Raw genomic sequence first — 23,801 nt, 5'->3', positions numbered from 1 at the left:
CATAGTATGGTTAGCTGTCTCCTGGGACTTGTAGTCCTCCTGCACACACAGTATGGTTAGCTGTCTCCTGGGACTTGTAGTCCTCCTGCATACATAGTATGGTTAGCTGTCTCCTGGGACTTGTAGTCCTCCTGCACACACAGTATGGTTAGCTGTCTCCTTGGACTTGTAGTCCTCCTGCACACACAGTATGGTTAGCTGTCTCCTGGGACTTGTAGTCCTCCTGCATACATAGTATGGTTAGCTGTCTCCTGAGACTTGTAGTCCTCCTGCATACATAGTATGGATAGCTGTTTCCTGGGACTTGTAGTCCTCCTGCATACACAGTATGGTTAGCTGTCTCCTGGGACTTGTAGTCCTCCTGCATACACAGTATGGTTAGCTGTCTCCTGGGACTTGTAGTCCTCCTGCATACATAGTATGGTTAGCTGTCTCCTGGGACTTGTAGTCCTCCTGTTGTTCCCCATCCTCTGCAGCACCCGGGACCTGACAGCTCATTGAGAAAACAATGTGGAGATAATGACACATGAAGGAGACTGGGAAGAAAACAAGAGCACGTTTAGCTGCACCCCGGAGCCCCGCCCATCCGCCGGCGCCTGCCAATGAGCGGAGAGCAGGGGCAGAGAGGCAGCGGCTGCAGCGGAGCGCATAGTTCAGCACCAGCAGCCGCAGACAGCGCACACAGCCCGGCGGGGCAGGGGATGGCCTGCCTGACTGCTGCCTTCAGCGTGCCCTCCACCATGGTGAGTGCCCCGCATGCTGCACCCTCCGCTCTGCTGCACCCTCCGCTCTGCTGCACCCTCCGCTCTGCTGCACCCTCCGCTCTGCTGCACCCTCCGCTCTGCTGCACCCTCCGCTCTGCTGCACCCTCCGCTCTGCTGCACCCTCCGCTCTGCTGCATCTCTATATTTATACACTTGTGTCCTCGCTGTGTGTTGTGGTTTAGATCTTGGTCGGATGTAGCGGAGCTTTGTTTGTACAAATAAGAGAAGAGACTGAAAAGCAAACTGAGCTCTGCTGCATCCTGCCCTGCACCCCCAGAATGTGATCCCCCCTCCCCCACCATGGCTCTGCCTGCGATCACATCTATAAATCATCCCAGCCAGATAAAATGCCTGGAGCGCCTAATACTCAAGGTCACAGCTGCCCTGGAACAGGGGAACCTGCGACTTGTAGTTCTCCAGAAGGATCCATAGACACCCTGCTTGCCTGCTGGGACTGGTAGTGCTCCTATTCCAGGGAGAGGATCGCTGCTTGTTGCCGTCATCTGACATTTCTGCCCAATGTTCTGTTTTTCTTCAGCAATTAACGGGTTTTCTAACTCTACCGCATGCATTCAATCACTGGTATCTGCTGGGACTTGTAGTCCCTCCATAGCTGGTAGAGGATCACTGCTTGTCTGCTGAGACTTGTAGTCCTTCCATAGCTGGTAGAGGATCACTGCTTTCATCTGACACTTATTTCCAAACTGTGGTACCCTCCAGTAATTGACAGGTTTTCTTCTGGGACCTATAGTGCTACCGCATGCATAAAATCACTGCTTGTCTGCTGGGACTTGTAGTCCTTCCATAGCTGGTACAGGATCACTGGTTGTCTGCTGGGACTTGTAGTCCTTCCATAGCTGGTACAGGATCACTTGTTGTCTGCTGGGACTTGTAGTCCTTCCATAGCTGGTACAGGATCACTGGTTGTCTGCTGGGACTTGTAGTCCTTCCATAGCTGGTACAGGATCACTTGTTGTCTGCTGGGACTTGTAGTCCTTCCATAGCTGGTACAGGATCACTGGTTGTCTGCTGGGACTTGCAGTCCTTCCATAGCTGGTACAGGATCACTGGTTGTCTGCTGGGACTTGCAGTCGTTCCATAGCTGGTACAGGATCACTGGTTGTCTGCTGGGACTTGCAGTCCTTCCATAGCTGGTACAGGATCACTGGTTGTCTGCTGGGACTTGCAGTCGTTCCATAGCTGGTACAGGATCACTGCTTGTCTGCTGGGACTTGCAGTCCTTCCATAGCTGGTACAGGATCACTGCTTGCCTGCTGGGACTTGTAGTCCTTCCATAGCTGGTACAGGATCACTGGTTGTCTGCTGGGACTTGCAGTCGTTCCATAGCTGGTACAGGATCACTGCTTGTCTGCTGGGACTTGCAGTCCTTCCATAGCTGGTACAGGATCACTGGTTGTCTGCTGGGACTTGCAGTCCTTCCATAGCTGGTACAGGATCACTGGTTGTCTGCTGGGACTTGCAGTCCTTCCATAGCTGGTACAGGATCACTGGTTGTCTGCTGGGACTTGCAGTCCTTCCATAGCTGGTACAGGATCACTGGTTGTCTGCTGGGACTTGTAGTCCCTCTATAGCTGGTACAGGATCACTGGTTGTCTGCTGGCACTTGTAGTCCTTCCATAGCTGGTACAGGATCACTGCTTGTCTGCTGGCACTTGTAGTCCTTCCATAGCATTTAGAGGATAGCTGCTTTCATCTGACACTTATTTCCTAACTATGTTTCTCCCCAGTAATTGACTTGTTTCATTCTGGGATCTGTAGTTCTGCCGCAGGCATAGTGTCATTTCGCGCCTTCTGTGATTTGTAGTCCCCCTGCAGGTACCTGGCTTCCTCCTATATTGTAAACATATATATATATATATATATATATATATATATATATATATATATATATATATATATATATATGTTTTTGTTTCTTTAATTAATTGCTATGAAAGTAATTACTGCATGCGGTGATTGATGTGTTCATTAACCCTGTAATGCCCAGGTGACAATGCCTTTTTTTCTATCTTTAAAATGCTGAAAATGGGACCTGGTTGCAGAAAGGGTTAATGGAGATCTGCAGTGTGAGTGACAGCTCCAGGTTTATTATAGGGCCATATAATGGGTTATTGGAGATGGGCTGCACAAGTCACTGAGGATTAACCATTGAGGGGCTGTGAGCAGCTTCTGCCCCAGTTCTGGCCGCAGCCTGTGGGCACCGGGCACCTGCAGGGCTGAGCTGTGACCGATAGTTACCTCTGAGCCCAGGATTACAAGAGGCTGTGCGCAGGCGCAGACACAGCTCACTGCATCCCCTGGAAAACATATACACGGGCCAAAGCGCATTATATAAGAGCGGAGACTCAGGACAGGGCAGGAGCTGGGCAGGGGAATATCAGGGGGGCAGGGGAATATCAGGGGGGCAGGAGAATATCAGGGGGGCAGGGGAATATCAGGGGGGCAGGAGCTGGGCAGGAGAATATCAGGGGGGCAGGAGAATATCAGGGGGCAGGAGCTGGGCAGGGGAATATCAGGGGGGCAGGAGAATATCAGGGGGGCAGGGGAATATCAGGGGGGCAGGGGAATATTAGGGGGGCAGGAGAATATCAGGGGGGCAGGAGAATATCAGGGGGGCAGGGGAATATCAGGGGGGCAGGGGAATATCGGGGGGGGCAGGGGAATATCGGGGGGGGCAGGGGAATATCGGGGGGGGCAGGGGAATATCAGGGGGGCAGGAGAATATCAGGGGGGCAGGGGAATATCAGGGGGGCAGGAGAATATCAGGGGGGCAGGGGAATATCAGGGGGGCAGGAGCTGGGCAGGAGAATATCAGGGGGGCAGGAGAATATCAGGGGGCAGGAGCTGGGCAGGGGAATATCAGGGGGGCAGGAGAATATCAGGGGGGCAGGGGAATATCAGGGGGGCAGGGGAATATTAGGGGGGCAGGAGAATATCAGGGGGGGCAGGAGAATATCAGGGGGGCAGGGGAATATCAGGGGGGCAGGGGAATATCGGGGGGGGCAGGGGAATATCGGGGGGGGCAGGGGAATATCGGGGGGGGCAGGGGAATATCAGGGGGGCAGGAGAATATCAGGGGGGCAGGGGAATATCAGGGGGGCAGGAGAATATCAGGGGGGCAGGGGAATATCAGGGGGGCAGGAGAATATCAGGGGGGGCAGGGGAATATCGGGGGGGGCAGGGGAATATCGGGGGAGGCAGGGGAATATCAGGGGGGCAGGGGAATATCAGGGGGGGCAGGGGAATATCGGGGGGGGCAGGGGAATATCGGGGGGGGCAGGGGAATATCAGGGGGGCAGGGGAATATCAGGGGGGGCAGGGGAATATCGGGGGGGGCAGGGGAATATCAGGGGGGCAGGGGAATATCAGGGGGGGCAGGGGAATATCGGGGGGGGCAGGGGAATATCGGGGTGGGCAGCGGAATATCAGGGGGGGCAGGTGAATATCAGGGGGGGACAGCAGTTGGACAGGGGGATATCAGGGGGGGACAGCAGTTGGACAGGGGGATATCAGGGGTGGCAGGGGAATATCAGGGGGGGACAGCAGTTGGACAGGGGGATATCAGGGGGGGACAGCAGTTGGACAGGGGGATATCAGGGGGGGACAGCAGTTGGACAGGGGGATATCAGGGGGGGACAGCAGTTGGACAGGGGGATATCAGGGGTGGCAGGGGAATATCAGGGGGGGGACAGCAGTTGGACAGGGGGATATCAGGGGTGGCAGGAGATGGGCACTGATGGTCAGCAGAATTATATAGAAGTCCATGAGCAATGGGGGGAAAAAGAAAGGTGAATGATAGGTACAATGAACCATGAATGGGGAGATGCTGTACTGATACCAGGGAGTAATTCACTGTGCAAATATATTTATTCATCTATTTATATTATGCTTCTAATTTATATCCATCTCTTTAAAAAATAGATATAAGAGTAATCAATAGATATATAGTTAGATAAATGATTAAAATATATCAGAGATGAATGGATATATATGGAATAGATAGTGAGGGATAGATCATAGATATGGGATAGATAGATAGATAGATAGATAGATAGAGGGATAGATAGATAGATAGATAGATAGATAGATAGAGGGATAGATAGATAGATAGAGGGATAGATAGAGGGATAGATAGATAGATAGATAGAGGGATAGATAGATAGATAGATAGATAGATAGAGGGATAGATAGATAGATAGATAGAGGGATAGATAGAGGGATAGATAGATAGAGGGATAGATAGATAAATAGATAGATAGAGGGATAGATAGATAGATAGATAGATAGATAGATAGATAGATAGATAGATAGAGGGATAGATAGATAGATAGATAGAGAGAGGGATAGATAGATAGATAGATAGATAGAGGGATAGATAGATAGATAAATAGATAGATAGAGGGATAGATAGAGGGATAGATAGATAGATAGATAGAGGATAGATAGATAGATAGATAGATAGATAGAGGGATAGATAGATAGATAGAGGGATAGATAGATAGATAGATAGAGAGAGGGATAGATAGATAGATAAATAGATAGATAGAGGGATAGATAGAGGGATAGATAGATAGATAGATAGAGGATAGATAGATAGATAGATAGAGGGATAGATAGATAGATAGATAGATAGATAGATAGAGGGATAGATAGATAGATAGAGGGATAGAGGGATAGATAGATAGATAGATAGATAGATAGATAGATAGAAGGATAGATAGATAGAGGGATAGATAGATAATAGATTTCCCAATAACATCTATACTTTACATGGGCAGCCCATTGATGTGAATGGTCGCCGTGTAATGCTTTATCTGCCCTGTGGTGGCGCTATATTTTGCGTTGTATCTCAGGTTACAGCCGATCACCGGGGATTTCAGCAGCGACGTCCTGTGATCGGGTTACTGATAGGGATCCGATCATAGAAGAATAGATTGTCTGAGGCAGAAAGCACTTTTTGGTGTGATGATGGCTAATGCCTTATTTGTTTAATTCGACCTAAGAAAATTAATAAAAATTAACCTCAAAATAATAGCCCTAAAAATACAATTTGTCCCGCAAAATCCGAGCCCTCGTACAGCTCTGTGTCGAAGGAAAAATGAAAAAGAAAATATCTGCGCTTTTTTTAGGGCCAAAAGCGGGTTAAAATAACAGGTGATAAATCTTTGTTCCTCTCCCGCCTTCATTATTCAGTAACATTTTCTCAGCAGTGAAAGTTTCTTAATGAAGCAGCAAATAATTAGAATCAGCAGAATCCTCCGATCATCGCTCTGACGTCGGCTGTTTCCTGCTTCATTAAAGGTTTGAGTCAAATTACAGCGCCATCCGACTGTTCTCCGAGCCGAACCCCAAACCTGCCGGATCCGTCACCTCTTCAGCGCGCTGCCGATGACATTAGAAAACGGATCTGATGGAGATAAGGTTACTTTCACACATTAGTTTTTTGCCATCAGGCACGATCCGGCGAAAAAACAGTTTTTCCATGCGTTCCTTCTGTTTTTTGATAGATCTGTTGACGACGGATCCGGCGCCCATAGGCTTCCATCATACAACATGCCGGACGGCGCCAGATACGGTGTCGTCCGTTTTTTTGCCGGAGGCAAAAAACATTCCATGATGCATCCTTTCCGGCAGCCAGACGAAGAAATTTCGCCGGATCTGGCGGACACCGCATGCAACTCAAGGCCATCCGGCGCTAATACAAGTCAATGGGGAATAATACGAATCTGGCGCCGGATCTGTTTTATTCGCATTTCGCCGGATTGTGCCTGACGGCGAAAACTGGATGTATGAAAGCAGCCTAACGGATCGCGGCCAGATCCGTATCAAACGGATGATTACTGGACGTGTGAACAAAACCTTACAATGGGGTCCACAATGTCACACAATAACTGTATAACCCACTACTACCCAGATTCAGGGGTGGACATATCATTAGTGCAGCCTGTGCAGCCGCACATGGGGCAAGAGGTTAGGGGGTCCATTTCTACCTCCAAAGCAGGTGAAATTGTGCATTTTAATGTACTATTGGGCTGCAGCGGGCCCATATACTGTTCTTGCACAGGGGCCCTTTTTTGTCCGTGTCTGCCAGTTTACAGTATATGGGGAGTAGGGTGGCACGGTGGCTCAGTGGTTAGCACTGCAGCCTTGTGGTGGTTCAGTGGTTAGCACTGCAGTCTTGTGGTGGTTCAGTGGTTAGCACTGCAGTCTTGTGGTGGTTCAGTGGTTAGCACTGCAGTCTTGTGGTGGTTCAGTGGTTAGCACTGCAGTCTTGTGGTGGTTCAGTGGTTAGCACTGCAGTCTTGTGGTTGTTCAGTGGTTAGCACTGCAGTCTTGTGGGGGTTCAGTGGTTAGCACTGCAGTCTTGTGGTGGTTCAGTGGTTAGCACTGCAGTCTTGTGGTGGTTCAGTGGTTAGCACTGCAGTCTTGTGGGGGTTCAGTGGTTAGCACTGCAGTCTTGTGGGGGTTCAGTGGTTAGCACTGCAGTCTTGTGGTGGTTCAGTGGTTAGCACTGCAGTCTTGTGGGGGTTCAGTGGTTAGCACTGCAGTCTTGTGTGGGTTCAGTGGTTAGCACTGCAGTCTTGTGGTGGTTCAGTGGTTAGCACTGCAGTCTTGTGGTGGTTCAGTGGTTATCACTGCAGTCTTGTGGTGGTTCAGTGGTTATCACTGCAGTCTTGTGTGGGTTCAGTGGTTAGCACTGCAGTCTTGTGGTGGTTCAGTGGTTAGCACTGCAGTCTTGTGTGGGTTCAGTGGTTAGCACTGCAGTCTTGTGGTGGTTCAGTGGTTAGCACTGCAGTCTTGTGGTGGTTCAGTGGTTAGCATTGGAGTCTTGTAGTGGTTCAGTGGTTAGCACTGCAGTCTTGTGGTGGCTCAGTGGTTAGCACTGCAGTCTTGTGGTGGCTCAGTGGTTAGCACTGCAGTCTTGCAGCGCTGGGGTCCTGGGTTCAAATCCCACCAAGGACACCATCTGCAAGGAGTTTGTATGTTCTCCCCGTGTGTGCGTGGGTTTCCTCCGGGTTCTCCGGTTTCCTCCCACACTCCAAAGACATACAGATAGGGACTCTAGATTGTGAGCCCCAATGGGGACAGTGTTGCCAATCTATGTAAAATGTAAAGCGCTGTGGAATTAATAGCGCTATATAAATGAATAGAATTATTATTATTATTATTACTACAACCCCCAGCACGATGATAATGCTCACTGTGATGCTCCGGTTTCCTGTCTGTGGGCACAGCCTCGGAGGGTTCACTATCAGTCGCTGGCATTTGGCGCGGTGCCCCACGCGCTTTTCTTTTTTTTTTTAGCCAACGGCTATTTAACAGTTTTCATTCATTTGTGACAGAATCACAAAAGCAGATTTGTCCGAGCAGCTGAGCGCTGAATCCTCGCACAATCCCGGCTTCTTCCCTGCACAACCTGAAGTGAACCGCCCAGCCGCCTCTGTCTGCACAAATCATGCCGGAAAATTCACAAAAAAGTGCAAAATAATGTGACTTTCATGATTTTATTAAATCCAGGACAATGTGATGATGATCGAGGCTTGATGGAGACCAGGTCACAAGGCAAAAGTGGCTCAGGGAACAAAACATTAGCAGTTTTGGTCAGGAAACTCCCAGATCTCAATCCAATTGAGAACCTGTGGTCAATCCTCAAAAGCACAGAAATTGTGATCAACTCCGAGGTCTGATTAGACAAGTGAGACACCCTGACAAAATCAGGGTGTCACAGATGACTGCACCCCTCGTCTGGTGCAGGAGTCCCTCCTCTTTGGTTCTCCATCACAAACCCCATCTTGGTGCACAACATCAGCCAGCAAAGACTAGTCACCCCCCATCACAATAGGGACACACCAGTGGGCGGGGCCAAGTGGATGGCGACGCCCACCTAGGAGTTCTGAGGTGTTATGGGAGGGGCCAGTCTCAGTCGGAGAGAGGAGTGTGGAGTGACCGGGTAGTCAGGGATTGGAGCTACTGGACTACTGACAAACTGACTAGGTGGCAGTTGGTAGACAGGACCACAGGCGACGGAGATCCGCTCGCAGGAGACCTTAAGTGGACCAGGGCAGGGTTGTAGCCCACCGGTATCAACAGCGGGAATCCGGTCCGGAGTCATGCACGACAGGGTACCTGGACCCTAGAGCAAGGACAACTTTACGCACCTTACTAATTGACCAGCCGGGGGCAAGATTTCAGGCCCAGATAGAGCGACACGGAAGCCCAACGAGGGGGATAGGGCTCCGCAATTGCCTGCTAAGATCCCACGGGTCAGTTTTCGTGGGCCACAGCTCCCACTGACAAACACACCGGGACTGGACTTCCTCACTCCAAGTGGAGTAGTTAACAAAAAGGACACAAACACTAAGTGCAGGAGGAAGGGACCCCTGATTGCTGTACCAGGGTGCGGGATCCGAACACACCCGCCAGAGGTCACCGGTCACTGGCAATTTGGTTTACTATCTGGACTCTGTGTGAATTGATTCAGGAACCGTGAGTACACCAATACCACCCGGTCCAACCCTGCAGATTGCGCTCCGCAGCACCATCCCACCTATAACGGGGTCCCGGAAGAACACCTCCCCTATCCGTGGAGGGGATAACATCCAGCTGCCCCACTCTATCGGTCCCGGACATCACCTCCAGCAGCAGCGGCGGTGTCACCAACAATCACCGCACACCACGGGTGGCGTCACTGACAAAACCTCCTCTATATACAAATCCCCCTTTTCACTTGCGGGTGACGGACGGGTGCTCAGGCCTGGGTTCGGATTCCCCTTGAGCCACCGCCATGACCCCGGATCCCAGAGTCTCGAGCAGCCCCCCTGCCGTGATCTGTCCCCCGCCCGCAACACAAGAATGGGTCATTCAGATTTATGAATAAAAGTTTAAAACTTTTGAAATATTTATATTTCAACTTCAGTAACCATGGAAACATACGACAAAAAGATGTAAAAACAATGACGCAGCAAACAATAAAAATATGTTTTCCCAAAAACAAGACATATATTATATTATTTTTTGCTCTGAAAGATGCGCTAGGGCTTATTTTCAGGGCATATCTTATATTTTCCCATGAACAACAATCCACATTTACATTCTGGAACAATTAGAGTTGGGAAGTGAATGGGCTCTCACATACAGATCTGCGTCGCTGTCAGGTCCCCCAATGTTTGCTCCCCCTGGTGACTGGAAGCAGTATCACTCACGTGGAGTGATACTGGTACCCAATCTGTGTGTGAGAGCTGCAGTGTAATGGAGCTGGAATGGCAAGGGATCTGACAGTGACACAGATCTCTGTGTGAGAGCCCATCCACCATCAGCACTTGCCAACTGTAATTGTTTGGGGTCTGGTGAGTGTGGTTTTTTTTTTAGGGTGAGGTGTCAGCTTTCTTTTATGAAGAGTCCTGCTGCAAGGAGTTTGTATGTTCTCCCCATGTTTGTCTGGGTTTCCTCCGGGTTCTCCAGTTTCCTCCCAAACTCCAAAGACATACTGAAAGGGAATTTAAATTGTGAGCCCCGATGGGGACGGTGTTTCTGATGCATGTAAAGCGCTGTGGAATTAATGGCGCTATATAAGTGAATAAATATTATTATTATTCTTTAACTTTTTTAGCTGCTTGGACACTTCAAAAATAAGCCCTACTTGTGGTGCCATAATGAAGTAGACCTTATATTTTAAGCATACTCAGAAAAGCCCCAATTATCCTGCTAGGGCGTATTTTCGGGGCAGGGCTTATTTTTTGGGAAACAGAATGTGCAACAGATGTTCACTAATTATAATTTTTTTAATATGGTTTGTTGCGAGTTTTTTTTTTTTGCAAAATTGACAACAGGAAATTCCGCTATATTGGTGTCACCACTCAAAAAAAGAAAAAACAACAATTATATATACTGTATATATACTAGCTGTAGTACCCGGGATAGTAACTGTCTCTCTGTCTGTCTCCCACCTTTGTCTGTTTGTGTCTGTCTGTCTCTCTGTCTGTCTCTGTCCGTCTGTTTCTGTTTGTCTGTCTCTATCTGTTTGTCTGTCTCTGGCCGTCTGTCTATCTGTCTGTCTCTGTGTATCTGTCTCTGTGTGTCTGTTTCGGTCTGTCTCTTTCTGTCTGTCTCTGTCTGTTTCTGTCCATCTGTCTCTGTCTGTCTCAGTGTGTCTGCCTCTGTGTGTCTGTCTCTATCCATGTGTGTGTCTCTCTATCCATGTCTGTCTGTGTCTATCTCTCTATCTGTCTGTGTCTATCTCTGTCTGTCTCAGTCTCTCTTTCTGTCTATCTCTGTGTCTGTCTCTCTTTATGTCTGTCTGTCTGTCAGTCTCTTTTCTCGTCTGTCTCTTTCCTCATCTGTTTAGTGCCACGTTTGTTTCGTTCCCCATCTGTCTCTTTCTCCATCTGTCTCTTTTTCCGTCTGTCTCTTTCCCCGTCTGTCTCTTTCCCCGTCTGTCTCTTTCCCTGTCACTTTCCTTGTCTGTCTATTTCCTTATTTTTTTCCTAGTCTCTGTCTCTTTCCCTGTTTTTGTCTCTTTCCCTGTCTGTCTCTTTCCCTGTCTCTGTCTCTTTCCCTGTCTCTTTCCTTGTTTCTGTCTCTTTCCCTGTTTATGTCTCTTTCCTTGTCTCTGTCTCTTTCCCTGTCTGTCTCTGTCCGTCTCTCTGTTTCTTTTCCTGTCTGCCTGTCTCTTTACCTGTATGTTATTGTCTTTCTGCCTCTGTCTGTCTCTTTGACTGTATGTCTCTCTCTGTCTCTTTCCCTGTCTGTCCGTCCTGTCTCTTTCCCTGTCTCTCTCTCTCTCCGTCTCTCTCTCTGTCTCTCTCTATCCGTCTCCCCACTGACATCTTCTTACCTCACACATAAGCTTCTTATACTAACAGTTTATTTTGTTCCTATAGCAACCAATCACAGCTGCTATTAATAGCCTGTAGCTCGCAGCTCCATTCAGTTTAATGGAGGCAGGTTTTTTGGAGAGTAACTGTAAAGCGCGGTGTTAAATTTTCCCATCAAAACATAGTCTATGACTTTCCCTGAGTCACATGAGGCCTCTGTGCAAAATTTTGTGATTGTAAATGCGACGGTGCGGATTCCTACATACACACACACATAACACTCAACTTTATATGTTAGATATATATTTTATAACTAGATCAGTTTCAAATGGAAGACAAATAGCAATCAGTTAACGGATCCGTTTTCCAGAGAATCCAGTGTTAAAAAACGAAACCTGCAAAAATGGATACAACAGTTGGGTTTGCACAGTTGTTTTACCGACGGATCCGTTCTGATTACTGACGTGAACTCAGCCTTAAGGCTGCATTTTCCTTGCCCTTAAATTCCCCACACTCTTCTATATTCCATGGGCGTTGTTTGTGGATGTTTATTAGAATAAGCCTCGGCCGGCGCATTCATCCCTTTCTTTCGTGCCTTGGTCGCCTTCATTCCTGGCACTTTTCAATGGGCAGCCTTGATTTAGCCTTGAATTGGGATCCAGATTTCCTGCCCTCGCTGCGCTGTATTTTGCAGCAGGGTAACCCGATCGTTGGGAGTTTTGTCTTCGTGCCCTCGGGGAGATATTTGATCATTGGGAACTAGTAGAGAAAGATTTGAACTTTTTGTTCTGTCGATTAGTATCAGATGCCACCGAGCCCCGGCCTGGCCGAGGGTGAACATCACAAAAAGCTCCGCGATGTTCTGCAGGAAAAAGAACATGAGCAAAAGATGCAGAGCGACCCCCGCAACAGACAAAATGGCGCAATTCACATTATATTAGATTTTTCCCACATCTGATACTAATAGCCTTAATACTTGTCTTCTACAAAGGAGGTGGAGTGGACATTCACAAAATGTGTATCAGAAACGTTGGTATCTTGCTCCAAAAATATAGTGTCAACTTATAAAAGGCGAACATCAAGACTTGTTACAATTTTACAGCCACATTTTGCCACCGCTGTTATAGTGTCTGCCATTACTAGGGCATTCCACAATCTGACTGCTATAACTGTAAAGAACCCCAAATTTTACAGCCACATTTTCGCACCGCTGTTATAGTGTCTGCTATTATTAGGGCATTGCACAATCTGACTGCACTAACTGTAAAAGAACCCTGAATTTTAAAGCCACTTTTTGTCACCGCTGTTATAGTGTCTGCCATTACTAGGGCATTCCACTATCTGACTGCTATAATTGTACAGAACCTCATTTTGTCACCGCTGTTATAGTGTCTGCCATTACTAGGGCATTCCACTATCTGACTGCTATAATTGTACAGAACCTCATTTTGTCACTGCTGTTATAGTGTCTGCCATTAGTAGGGCATTCCACTATCTGACTGCTCTAATTGTACAGAACCTCATTTTCGCACCGCTGTTATAGTGTCTGCCATTATTAGGGCATTACACAATCTGACTGCTCTAACTGTAAAGAACACTGAATTTTACAGCCACTTTTTTCATCACTGTTATAGTGTCTGACTGCTCCAACTGTAAAGAACCCTAAATTTTACAGCCACTTTTTGGCACTGCTGTTATAGTGTCTAACATTACTGGGGCATTTCACAATCTGACTGCTCTAACTGTAAAGATCCTTATTTTGTCACTGCTGTTATAGTGTCTAACATTACTTGGGCATTCCACAATCTGACTGCTCTAACTGTAAAGAACCCTAAATTTGACAGCAACATTTTGTCACTGTTATTATAGTGTCTGCCATTACTAGGGCATTCCACAATCTGACTGCTCTAACTGTAAAGAACCCTAAATTTTACAGCCACTTTTTGGCACCACTGTTATAGTGTCTGCCATTACTAGGCCATTCCACAATCTGACTGCTCTAACTGTAAAGAACCCTAAATTTTACAGCCACTTTTTGGCACCACTGTTATAGTGTCTGCCATTACTAGGGCATTCCACAATCTGACTGCTCTAACTGTAAAGAACCCTACATTTTACAGCCACTTTTTTTCACCGCTGTTATAGTGTGTGCCATTATTTGGGCATTCAACAATCTGACTGCTCTAACTGTAAAGATCCTTATTTTGTCACCGCTGTTATAGTGTCTGCCATTACTAGGGCGTTCCACAATCTGACTGCTCTAACTGTAAAGAACCCTACCTTTCACAGCTATTTTTTGGCTCCGCTGTTATAGTGTCTGGCATTACTAGGGCGTTCCACAATCTGACTGCTCAAACTGTAAAGAACCCTAAATTTTAACAGCCACTTTTTGGCACCGCTGTTATAGTGTCTGCCATTACTAGGGCGTTCCACAATCTGACTGCTCTAACTGTAAAGAACCCTTTCCTATATAGCTGCTGTAATCTCCTTGTAGTCTTTGCATTCATTTTTTTTTTTCTCGTTGCGTTGTTATTTTTTTAAATCCAGACAAATCCCCTTAACATATAAAGACAAAGTAGGAATTGATGAGTCTGGTGCCTCTTGCTCTTTAAACCTCCTGAATATTATATTGTATCTTTATTTACACTCATTATTTCCTTCTTTGCTTTGCAGAATTCTAGCATCCCCGCCGCCGCAATGTCAGACCCAAAGTCAGTGTGCGTGTCGCTGGATGAAGTGGTCTCCGGCTGCGCTGGGAGTCAAGACACCCCCCTGCTTAATGGACATTTAAAAAAAGTCGACAACAACCTGACGGAGGCGCAGCGCTTCTCCTCATTACCCCGCAGGCCGGCCGTGAATATTGAATTCAAGGATCTCTCCTTCTCTATCCCTGAAGGGCCGTGGTGGAAAAAGAAAGGTAATTATCGATTGCAGGAGACAAATCACTGACGGCGACTTCTCGTTAAAAGTGAGAAATGCTCTGGTAATAAGGCATCATGGCTTGTGTCCGATGACGAGCGGAGGTTCAGGGCTCCTGCTTCTGTTCCTGTGTAAGGAGTCTTATAAGCCATGCAATGCTCACTGGGAAATACGTAGCTCTCCTCCAGAAGGGAGAAAAGTCTTTCTCTAGCGCCACCTACAGGCAGCATTACTGTAAAGATGATTTGTTTTTATCTCAGCAGTGGGAGCCACATAGAGCACTGAGATGTTGTCCCCCAATTCCTGGGGTTTTTGGGGCGAGTTTTTCTGCCTTGTTACTGATTTTTTTTTTTCATTTGCACCAAACTCATTGTTTTATGTGTTTGCCTATTTTTGTTCTTCACCGTTGTGAGCAAGGTTTAGGATTTTACCAAATTCTTCAATTGCGACTTTTTAAAAAAGTTTCAAAATTTGACGCAAAAGTATTGTGGCCTCTTTCGCCCTTTCCCTGGAGAGATTTGCTATAGAGTGATCCTCAAATGATGGCTCAGGCCTGAAGTGTACAAATAACATGGCATGAGCAGTAAGAAAGGCTCCGCCCGAAAAACAATAGCATCTACTTGTATCCTGTCAGATCCCTGATGACCCTGCTGATTCCTCATGCCCCTGCTGATTCCTCATGCCCCTGTTAGTCTCTGATGTCCCTGCTGATTCCTGACCCCCCTGATGATCCCTGATGATCCCTGACACCACTGCTGATCATTGACACTCCTGCTGATCCCTGATGCCCCTGCTGATTCCTAACACCCCTGCTGATCCCTGATGCCCCTACTGATTCCTAACACCCCTGCTGATCCCTGATGCCCCTACTGATTCCTGATGCCCCTGCTGATTCCTAACACTCCTGCTAATCTCTGATGCCCCTGATGATCCCTGACACCCCTGCTGATCCCTGACACCCCTGTTGATCCTTGACATCCCTGCTGATCCGACGCCCCTGCTGATCCCGACGTACATGCTGATCCCCGATGTACATGCTGATCCCCTATGTACATGCTGATCCCCGACGTACATACTGATTCCTGACGCCCCTGCTGAACCCTAATGCCCCTGCTGATACCTGACACCCCTGCCGATCACTGACGCCACTGCTGATCCCGACGTACATGCTGATCCCCGACGTACATGCTGATCCCTGATATTCCTGCTGATTCCTGACACCCATGCTAATTCCTGATGCCCATGTTGATTCATGATGCCCCTGCTGATCTCTGATGCCCCTGCTGATCCCTGAAGTTCCTGCTGATCAGCTGGATGAAGGCCCTTTTGTTGCCAGTCGTGGAGCTGTATATGTGGTTGGGACTGTTATTGGTCAGTCAGAATGAGACCCTGCTGCTGTGCCAAGTCACTGCCTAGTCTGCCCAGGACTCCAGCAGCAGAAGCCTTCAAATCAGCTTAATTTTCCAACAGATGGTTGCACTGTTGAGCGCCACATTCTGGGACCCATTATTTCACTTCTTGTAGAACCACCTATAGGTTTATTTTTGCCCTGTGCCGCTGCTTTCCACCTTTCTAGCCTCTTAGAATGGAAATAGTGTTGGGTTATCCGCCTGTTCTTTCTTCAGGAGCGCACCGCTCCTCTGCCTCCTGCTTGCCAGGGAGTAGCTGGCTCCTGAGGATTAACAGTTCAGACTAGTGGCATGGAGGAGCGCAGGGACGTTGAGGCTGGCCGCACTCACCCATCCAGCAAGCTTCAAAGCAGCGCTTCCAAGCTCCAAAACAAAGAGCTTCGTAGGAGCACAGGGACACTGAGGCTAGCTGTACCCTGCTTCAGAGCAGCGCTTCCAAGCTACATAATAAAGAGCATCGGAGGAGCGCAGGGATGTTGAGGCTGGCCACACTTACCCATTCAGCAAGCTTCAGAGCAGCGCTTCCAAGCTCTAAAACAAAGCATTGGAGGAGCACAGGGACACTGAGGCTAGCTGTGCCCTGCTTCACAGCAGCGCTTCCAAGCTACAAAACAAATAGCATCGGATGAGTGCATGCAGTGATGCTGAGGCTGGCCACACCCTACTTCAGAGCAGCGCTTCCATGCTCTAAAACAAAGAGCACCGGAGGAGCATAGGGACACTGAGGCTAGCTGTACCATGCTTCAGAGCAGCGCTTCCAAGCTCCAAAACAAAGAGCATTGGAGGAGCGCAGGTACGCTGAGGCTAGCCACAACCTGCTTCAGAGCAGCGCTTCCAAGCTACAAAACAAAGGGCATCGGAGGAGCGCAGGTACGCTGAGGCTAGCCACAACCTGCTTCAGAGCAGCGCTTCCAAGCTACAAAACAAAGGGCATCGGAGGAGCAACAGGAACGCTGAGGCTAGCTGTACCATGCTTCAGAGCAGCGCTTCCAAGCTCCAAAACAAAGAGCATCAGAGGAGCATAGGGACACTGAGGCTACCAGTACCATGTTTCAGAGCAGCGCTTCAAAACTCCAAAACAAAGAGCGTTAGAGGAGCAACAGGAACGCTGAGGGTGGCTGAACCCTGCTTCAGTGCAGCGCTTCCAAGCTCCAACGCAAACAGCTTGCATAGGAAACCAGCCAATGCTGATAGACTTCAGAGGTGAACGAGTTGTACACAGTAGAATGAAAAATTCTTGAGATTTTTTAGTAAGAGGTAAATTGCTAAGTTGCTTGTCTGCAATTCTACCTATTTACCCAGAGGAGAGACCCCCATAAATACGGGTGTCACAAACCACCGGGGGGGTCACTCAGGAATCCCCCGCGCTGGCTACCAGTACGTCACAATCGGGGGGTAACAAGTGGGGGTCACCCCTCCTTTATACCTCCCGACCGACAGACAGAGCACGTGACGCGCTCTCTAGCGCCCCTCTTATAGTCAGGCCAATTATGGAATTGCCCGACAATAAGCAAGGAGGCCGCTATACTACTTATGCCGATTATTGAAGGGTCCCCGGTGAGAGTAAGGTATATATTCCCCCGACCTCCGCGGGCGGAATATATAAAATCTCCCCGAATCTCACTGGCCTCCCCACAATAATCCTTGGCACAATTCGCTGCCACCAACCGATTTACGGTAACTATTAGCCGAACACACAGACGTGGGATTCAAGATCGAGATAACAGAACAGCCCAAGATTAATTATATAATTTAATCAGCCTAAAGCACACTAGAACTACAATATATACAATAGGGAATCTACAGAATATACATATGTCAGAGTACAGTTACAATCAAAGCATGGGTTACAAACAGGCATACACAGTTCCAGCAGTTACCTTGTTGCGTCTGGCCACAGGGGGGCGCTGTACCCAGGTTTCTAGGATCCTTCCCACAGATGTTTCCTACACGTGCCCCCAGCGAAAAGAACACTGGAAAATGGCCGAAGTAGGGTTATCAACCTGGGCAAATCCAGGTCCCCTCCTACCTTAGTGACCTCAGAGGGAGCACTGCTCCACCCCTGGCTTGAGTTATGGACAATCCACAACATGGAATATGGGCCATAACTTTGCCTGGGAGCGTCGTAGGCGGACGCCAATGCTCTCATTGTGACAGTTATGAATTTAGCTACAGAACGAGGGGACTCATGACCTGTCTGCCAGTTCCCCATTGGCTGATATCACGCCTGGGGCATTTCCCAATGTCCTGCTCCCATAAAAAGGGTGTGCCGGCATCGTCCGCATGCGGAGACACCATTTTTATGGTTGCCATATTTATCGGAAATATGGCTTGCGAGATATGAACCATTTTTTACTGGAGTCGTTCTGTCTGGCTATTTCCATAGCCTTGCTAACTAGCTAGCAGCCCCCACTACAGGGTCACGGCAGGGAGTCATCCTGTGTCCATTGTCCCCAAGCCACCTAATTTCCATATCACAGGACATGGCCATGGAGGTGTAAGTGGAACACTGAGAACAAGAAGGGAGGGGGCACTGCCAGGGAGTGATGAGGGATTATGACTGGAGTCATAATTCATCTTCATATCCCGGGATTTGCCTCACACCTCCCCCCTTTTGAGGGCGCTAGGGGGCAGCACACTCCGGTGTTCCCCCGTGCGCCCGTCCGCGACCTCTCCTTGTCGGGACAGCCCGTCTGCGTTACCGTGGTCACGGCCCCTTTTGTGGCGAATGGTGAAGTTGTATTGCTGGAGCGCAAGGCTCCATCGCAACAATCGCCCATTCGTCCCAGAGACGGTGTGCAACCAGCTGAGGGGATTGTGGTCCGTCTCCACGATGAAGTGGCGCCCGTATAGATAGGGTTGCAGACGCTGCAGGGCCCACACTATGGCCAGGCACTCCTTCTCCATCGTGGAATAGGCAACTTCCCTTGGTAACAGCTTCCTGCTCAGGTACAAGACTGGGTGCTCTTGGCTCGCAGAGTCCACCTGGCTGAGCACCGCACCGAGGCCGAAGTCACTGGCGTCGGTCTGTACTACAAACGGCCGCGTGAAGTCGGCTGCCTGTAGCACGGGCGGGCTGGACAGGGCGTCCTTTAGGGCCCGGAAGGCTGTCTCGCAGTCCATTGTCCAATCGACTGCAGAGGGCAGCTTCTTCTTGGTGAGGTCCGTCAAGGGCTTTGCCAGGCTACTATAGCATGGAACAAACCTCCTATAGTACCCAGCGGTCCCCAAGAAGAACATCACCTGCTTCTTGGTCCTGGGGGTGGGCCAGGATGCGATGGCTTCCACTTTCTCAGGCTCGGGCTTCAGTGTTCTCCCACCTACCCGGCGACCGAGGTACTGGACCTCGCTCATGGCCAGCTGACACTTTCCCGGCTTGATGGTCAAACCTGCCCGGTGGATCCGCCTGAGCACCTGTGCTAGATGCTCTAGGTGGTCCTCCCAGGTGGGACTGAAGACGGCAATGTCATCCAGGTACGCGGCCGCGTACCCTTCAAGTCCCTTGAGCAGGGTGTTGACCATCCGCTGGAAAGTGGCAGGGGCATTCCTCATCCCGAATGGCATCACCGTGGACTCGTACAGTCCAAATGGGGTAATAAAGGCAGAGCGTTCCCTGGCCTTGCGAGTCAGGGGGATCTGCCAATATCCCCGGCTCAGATCCATGATGGTCAGGTACTGAGCCCCGGCCAACTGATCGAGCAGGTCATCGATGCGTGGCATTGGGTACGCATCGGCGACCGTGACCGCATTGAGCCCCCTGTAGTCCACGCAGAACCGAGTGGTTCGGTCCTTCTTAGGGACGAGGACTACAGGCGAGGCCCAAGCGCTGTTGGATGCCTGGATCACCCCCAGCTTCAGCATCTCGTCAATCTCCTGGCGCATGTGTGGCTGCACCTCCAGGGAGACCCGATATGCTGAACGCCGGATCGGGGGATGATCCCCAGTGTCCACGTGATGGATAGCCAAGTCAGTCCTTCCGGGCGGGTTGGTAAACAACCCCCGGAAGGGGAGGAGGGTGGCCCACAGCTGGGACCGTTGGTCCTCCAAGAGCTGGTGGCCAACCTCCACATCCTCAATGGATCCGCCTGCCCTAACCTGGGCTAGCATATCCAAGAGGGTTTCCGCTTCTCCCTCCTCGGGCAGGTTGCACACGGGGAGCGCACATGCCTCCCGCTCATGATGTGCCTTCATCATGTTCACATGGACGGGCTTCCGCCTTCCACGGGCAGGGTCCAGGGTGACCAGGTACGTCACAGGGTTGAGCTGCTGGTACACGAGGTATGGGCCTTCCCAGGCTGCCTGAAGCTTGTCCTGTGGTACGGGGACCAGTACCCACACCTTTTGACCCACTTGGTAGGTCCTCTCACAAGCGTTCTGGTCGTACCAACGCTTCTGATCGGCCTGGGCTTGAGCCATATTGTCGTGTACCAGTTGCGTCAAGGCCTGCATTTTGTCCCGGAAGCGCATGACATACTCGATAACCGACACTCCAGGGGTGGCCAAATCCCCTTCCCAAGCCTCTTTCACCAGAGCCAGGGGGCCCCGCACACGTCGCCCGTACAGGAGCTCAAACGGTGAGAATCCTGTTGAGGCCTGTGGAACCTCCCGGTAAGCAAATAACAGGTGTGGGAGATACCGCTCCCAGTCACGCCCATGGGAGTCGACCAACATCTTAAGCATCTGCTTTAAGGTGCCATTGAACCGCTCGCACAGGCCATTAGTCTGTGGATGGTACGGGCTGGCCACCAGATGTCGCACCTGGACCTGCTTACAGAGGGCCTCCATCAGCTGGGACATGAATTGGGTCCCCCGGTCAGTGAGCATTTCCTGGGGAAAACCCACTCGGGAGAAAATCTCCAGCAATGCGGTGGCCACCTTGTCAGCCCGAATGGACGACAAGGCCACTGCTTCTGGGTACCGGGTGGCATAGTCCACTACCGTCAGTATGAAGCGTTTCCCGGAGCTGCTGGGGATGGCCAGCGGGCCGACCAGATCCACAGCCACCCTCCTGAAAGGCTCATCGATGATTGGCAGAGATACCAGTGGGGCTTTGGGGTGTGGCCCCGCCTTCCCCACTCTCTGACAGGTTTCACACGAACGGCAGTAGGCAGCCACATCGGCCCCCATTTTTGGCCAGTAGAAATGCTGGTTCAACCTGGCCTTGGTCTTAGCGATCCCTAGGTGTCCGGCCATCGGAATCTCATGTGCGATCCGCAACAACTCCGTCCGGAACGGATAGGGTACCACCAACTGTCGGTCCCTGGGCCACGCCTCCGGTGAACCCTGCTGGACCGTGGCCCGGTACAGCCGTCCTTGGTCCCAGACCACTCGCTCCGGGTCCGAGTCCGAGGGAGGCTGTGCCGCCTGCTCCTTAAGAGCTTTCAGGCTGTCGTCAGCTTCTAACGCTGCCTGAAACCCCTGACTAGATGTGGCCAGAATCGACGAGACTGTCACATCTTCAGTCAGTACCCCGGGACCTGTGTCCTGGCCTCCACCTGACTCGGCTGCCACTTGGTCAGAAGGGGAAGAGCTATCGGACCTCCGGGAGGCCCCTTGGCTTCCAGCACTCCCACTGCGGGTGACAGCGGCCACAGCCGCTGCGACCGTGGGTCGTGCCTGCTCCTCCTCCGTTCCTGACCAAGTCGCCGGTTCAGGCAGACCTACCTGGCTTCCTGACACCCCGGTTGTGGGGGAACCATGCACCGAGATCTTACCTGGGAGCACTTCCGCTCCTGGACCGGCCCCAATCTCACCTGCCTGTTCCCCTCCTGCAGCAACAGAACCCCGCTGTGAAATCTCTGGGGACCCCACATTTGCTGTGGTAGCCCCCACCCCACACACTGGTCCTCCCCCTGCAGCACCCTGCTCTCTGCTTATCCCTGCAGAGGGCAACAGATCCCAGCTCACAGGCTGGTTACTTGTAGAGGCATTGTCACACCTTTCTCTGACCCCCTCCCCTCCTGTCACAGCTGCAGCTGCGTGTGTGTCTATGGTGTCTGTGCAAGCAGAAATATCAGAGTTCACTCCCTCCTCCCTTACATCATTCATAGATAACACATTAACATTGTCAGGAGTCATGTCAGTACTGGCTGAAGGTTCAGCCCTTGGGGGGGGCCCAAACTGGGAGGTTATCTGCCCCAAATCTGTCCCAAGTAGCACGTTTGCAGGGATCCGATCAGTTACCCCCACCTCCCTCACCCCCCGCCCTGCGCCCCAGTCCACATAAATGTCAGCAACAGGCAGCGCCGGGTCAGTGCCTCCAATCCCGGAGACAGCGAGGGTTTTTCCAGGGATCAAGTCTTGGGGGGACACCATCTCAGGCCGCACCAGAGTCACCTCCGAGGCGCTGTCTCGCAGTCCTATGGTCACAGACCGGCCGACGGTGACAGGTTGGAAGCTGTCCAGGGACCTACCACCACCCCCACCCACACAATACACCTTGGGCGGCCCTTGGGACGGGGACGGAGCCGGGGCCTTGGGACGCTGAGGGCACATGGCCTTGAAGTGTCCAGGTAGGTTGCACTGGTGGCACCGTCTTGGCTCTGCCACGGGCCTGGAGAGGGGAGTTGAGGGGGACACCCCCTGCAGTCTAGGGGCAGGTGGGGCAGTCGCAGAATTCATCTTACCCCCTCTCCAGGTGCTGCTGGTGGCTGCTCTCCTGGCTTCAGGAGCCCGATTGTTGGTGTAGTCATCGGCCAGGGCAGCTGTAGCCGTGGACCCCTTTGGCTTCTGGTCTCGGATGAACTGGCGGAGATCCTCAGGGCAGTTCCACAAGAGTTGCTCCGTGATGAACAAGTCCAGGATCTCCGGTCCGGTGGAAAGCTGCAGGCCTTGGGTCCAGTGGTCGGCAGCTCGGGCAAGTGCCCGCCGGTGGTCAGCCCAGGAGTCCTTTGGTCCCTTCTGTAGGCTCCGGAACTTCTTGCGGTAGGACTCTGGGGTGAGGTTGTACTGTTGGATCAGGGCCCGCTTGATGGTGTCGTAGCCCTGATCTGCCTCAGCAGGCAAGTCCCCAAGGATATCCAGGGCCTTACCCCTTAAACGGGGGGTCAGGTATTTGGCCCACTGGTCCTTGTTCAGATGGTGCTGCAAGCAAGTCCGTTCAAAAGCAGTCAAGAAAGAGTCCAAGTCTCCATCCTTCTCCAGCACTGGGAAGTCCTCAACACGGACCTTTGGAAGTTTGGTGTCTTGAAGGTCACGTGTGGCTGATGAGGGCCGGAGCTGAGCTAGCTGCAGCTGGTAGTCACGCTCTGCCTGGCGCTCTTCACGCGCTGCCTGCCGCTCCGCAGCCTCAGCCTCACGCGCTGCTTGCCGCTCTGCCCTGCGCTCTGCCAGGAGTCCCTTGTAGCCCTCCTGGTCTCCAGCCTGGAGAAGGGCCATAGCCATTTGAAGAAGGCTATCCGAGCCTCCCAGGCTCGGTGGAATGGCACGTGGTGATCTGCGGCCCGCTGCGGAGCCTGGTGGTTCACTGTCCATTGCAGAGCGGAGGGCTGGCATCTGGCTCGTTGAGGACCCTTGGGTGAGCTGCTCCTCATCTTGTCCAGCAGTGCCAGGTTGTGCAATGTCCTCTGCAGAGCTGTTTTCTGGCGTCGAGCTCCTGGAGGACTCGTGGGCAACCTCCTCATTACTGTCCACAGCACCGTCCTCCCTCTCTTCGGCTCCTGCTTTAGCATTGGCCAGTTGCCTAGCTCTGCTCCTGGTGCCATCAGCCATTCTTGCAGACTTTTGGTCACTGACACAGAACTGACACCTGATGCCTCCACACACCTTACAGTATCTGCACTCTGACACTCTAGTGTTGAGCTAGTCTGAAGACCCCAGCAGCCACAGCTGCTGCAGGCAGTCTTTAGTGTCTGGGAGTATGGGTCTCACACTCA

At 50.8% G+C, this 23,801-nt stretch overlaps 1 protein-coding gene across 1 annotated transcript in view; it reads left to right on the top strand.

Moving 5' to 3' along the window:
* The first annotated feature begins 642 nt into the window (after positions 1-642).
* Positions 643-23,801, top strand: part of ABCG1 (ATP binding cassette subfamily G member 1) — a 114,172-nt gene continuing 91,013 nt past the window's right edge. Inside the window, exons 1-2 of the mRNA XM_075334951.1 lie at positions 643-743; positions 14,273-14,516. Of these exons, the coding sequence (XP_075191066.1) occupies positions 702-743; positions 14,273-14,516 (286 nt within the window). The 5' untranslated portion in view covers positions 643-701. The remainder of the gene's footprint in view (positions 744-14,272; positions 14,517-23,801) is intronic.

This window comes from Anomaloglossus baeobatrachus, chromosome 2 (genome assembly GCF_048569485.1).
Source record: "Anomaloglossus baeobatrachus isolate aAnoBae1 chromosome 2, aAnoBae1.hap1, whole genome shotgun sequence".
Lineage (NCBI taxonomy): Eukaryota > Metazoa > Chordata > Amphibia > Anura > Aromobatidae > Anomaloglossus > Anomaloglossus baeobatrachus.
This window is presented reverse-complemented; position numbering and strand designations above follow the sequence as displayed.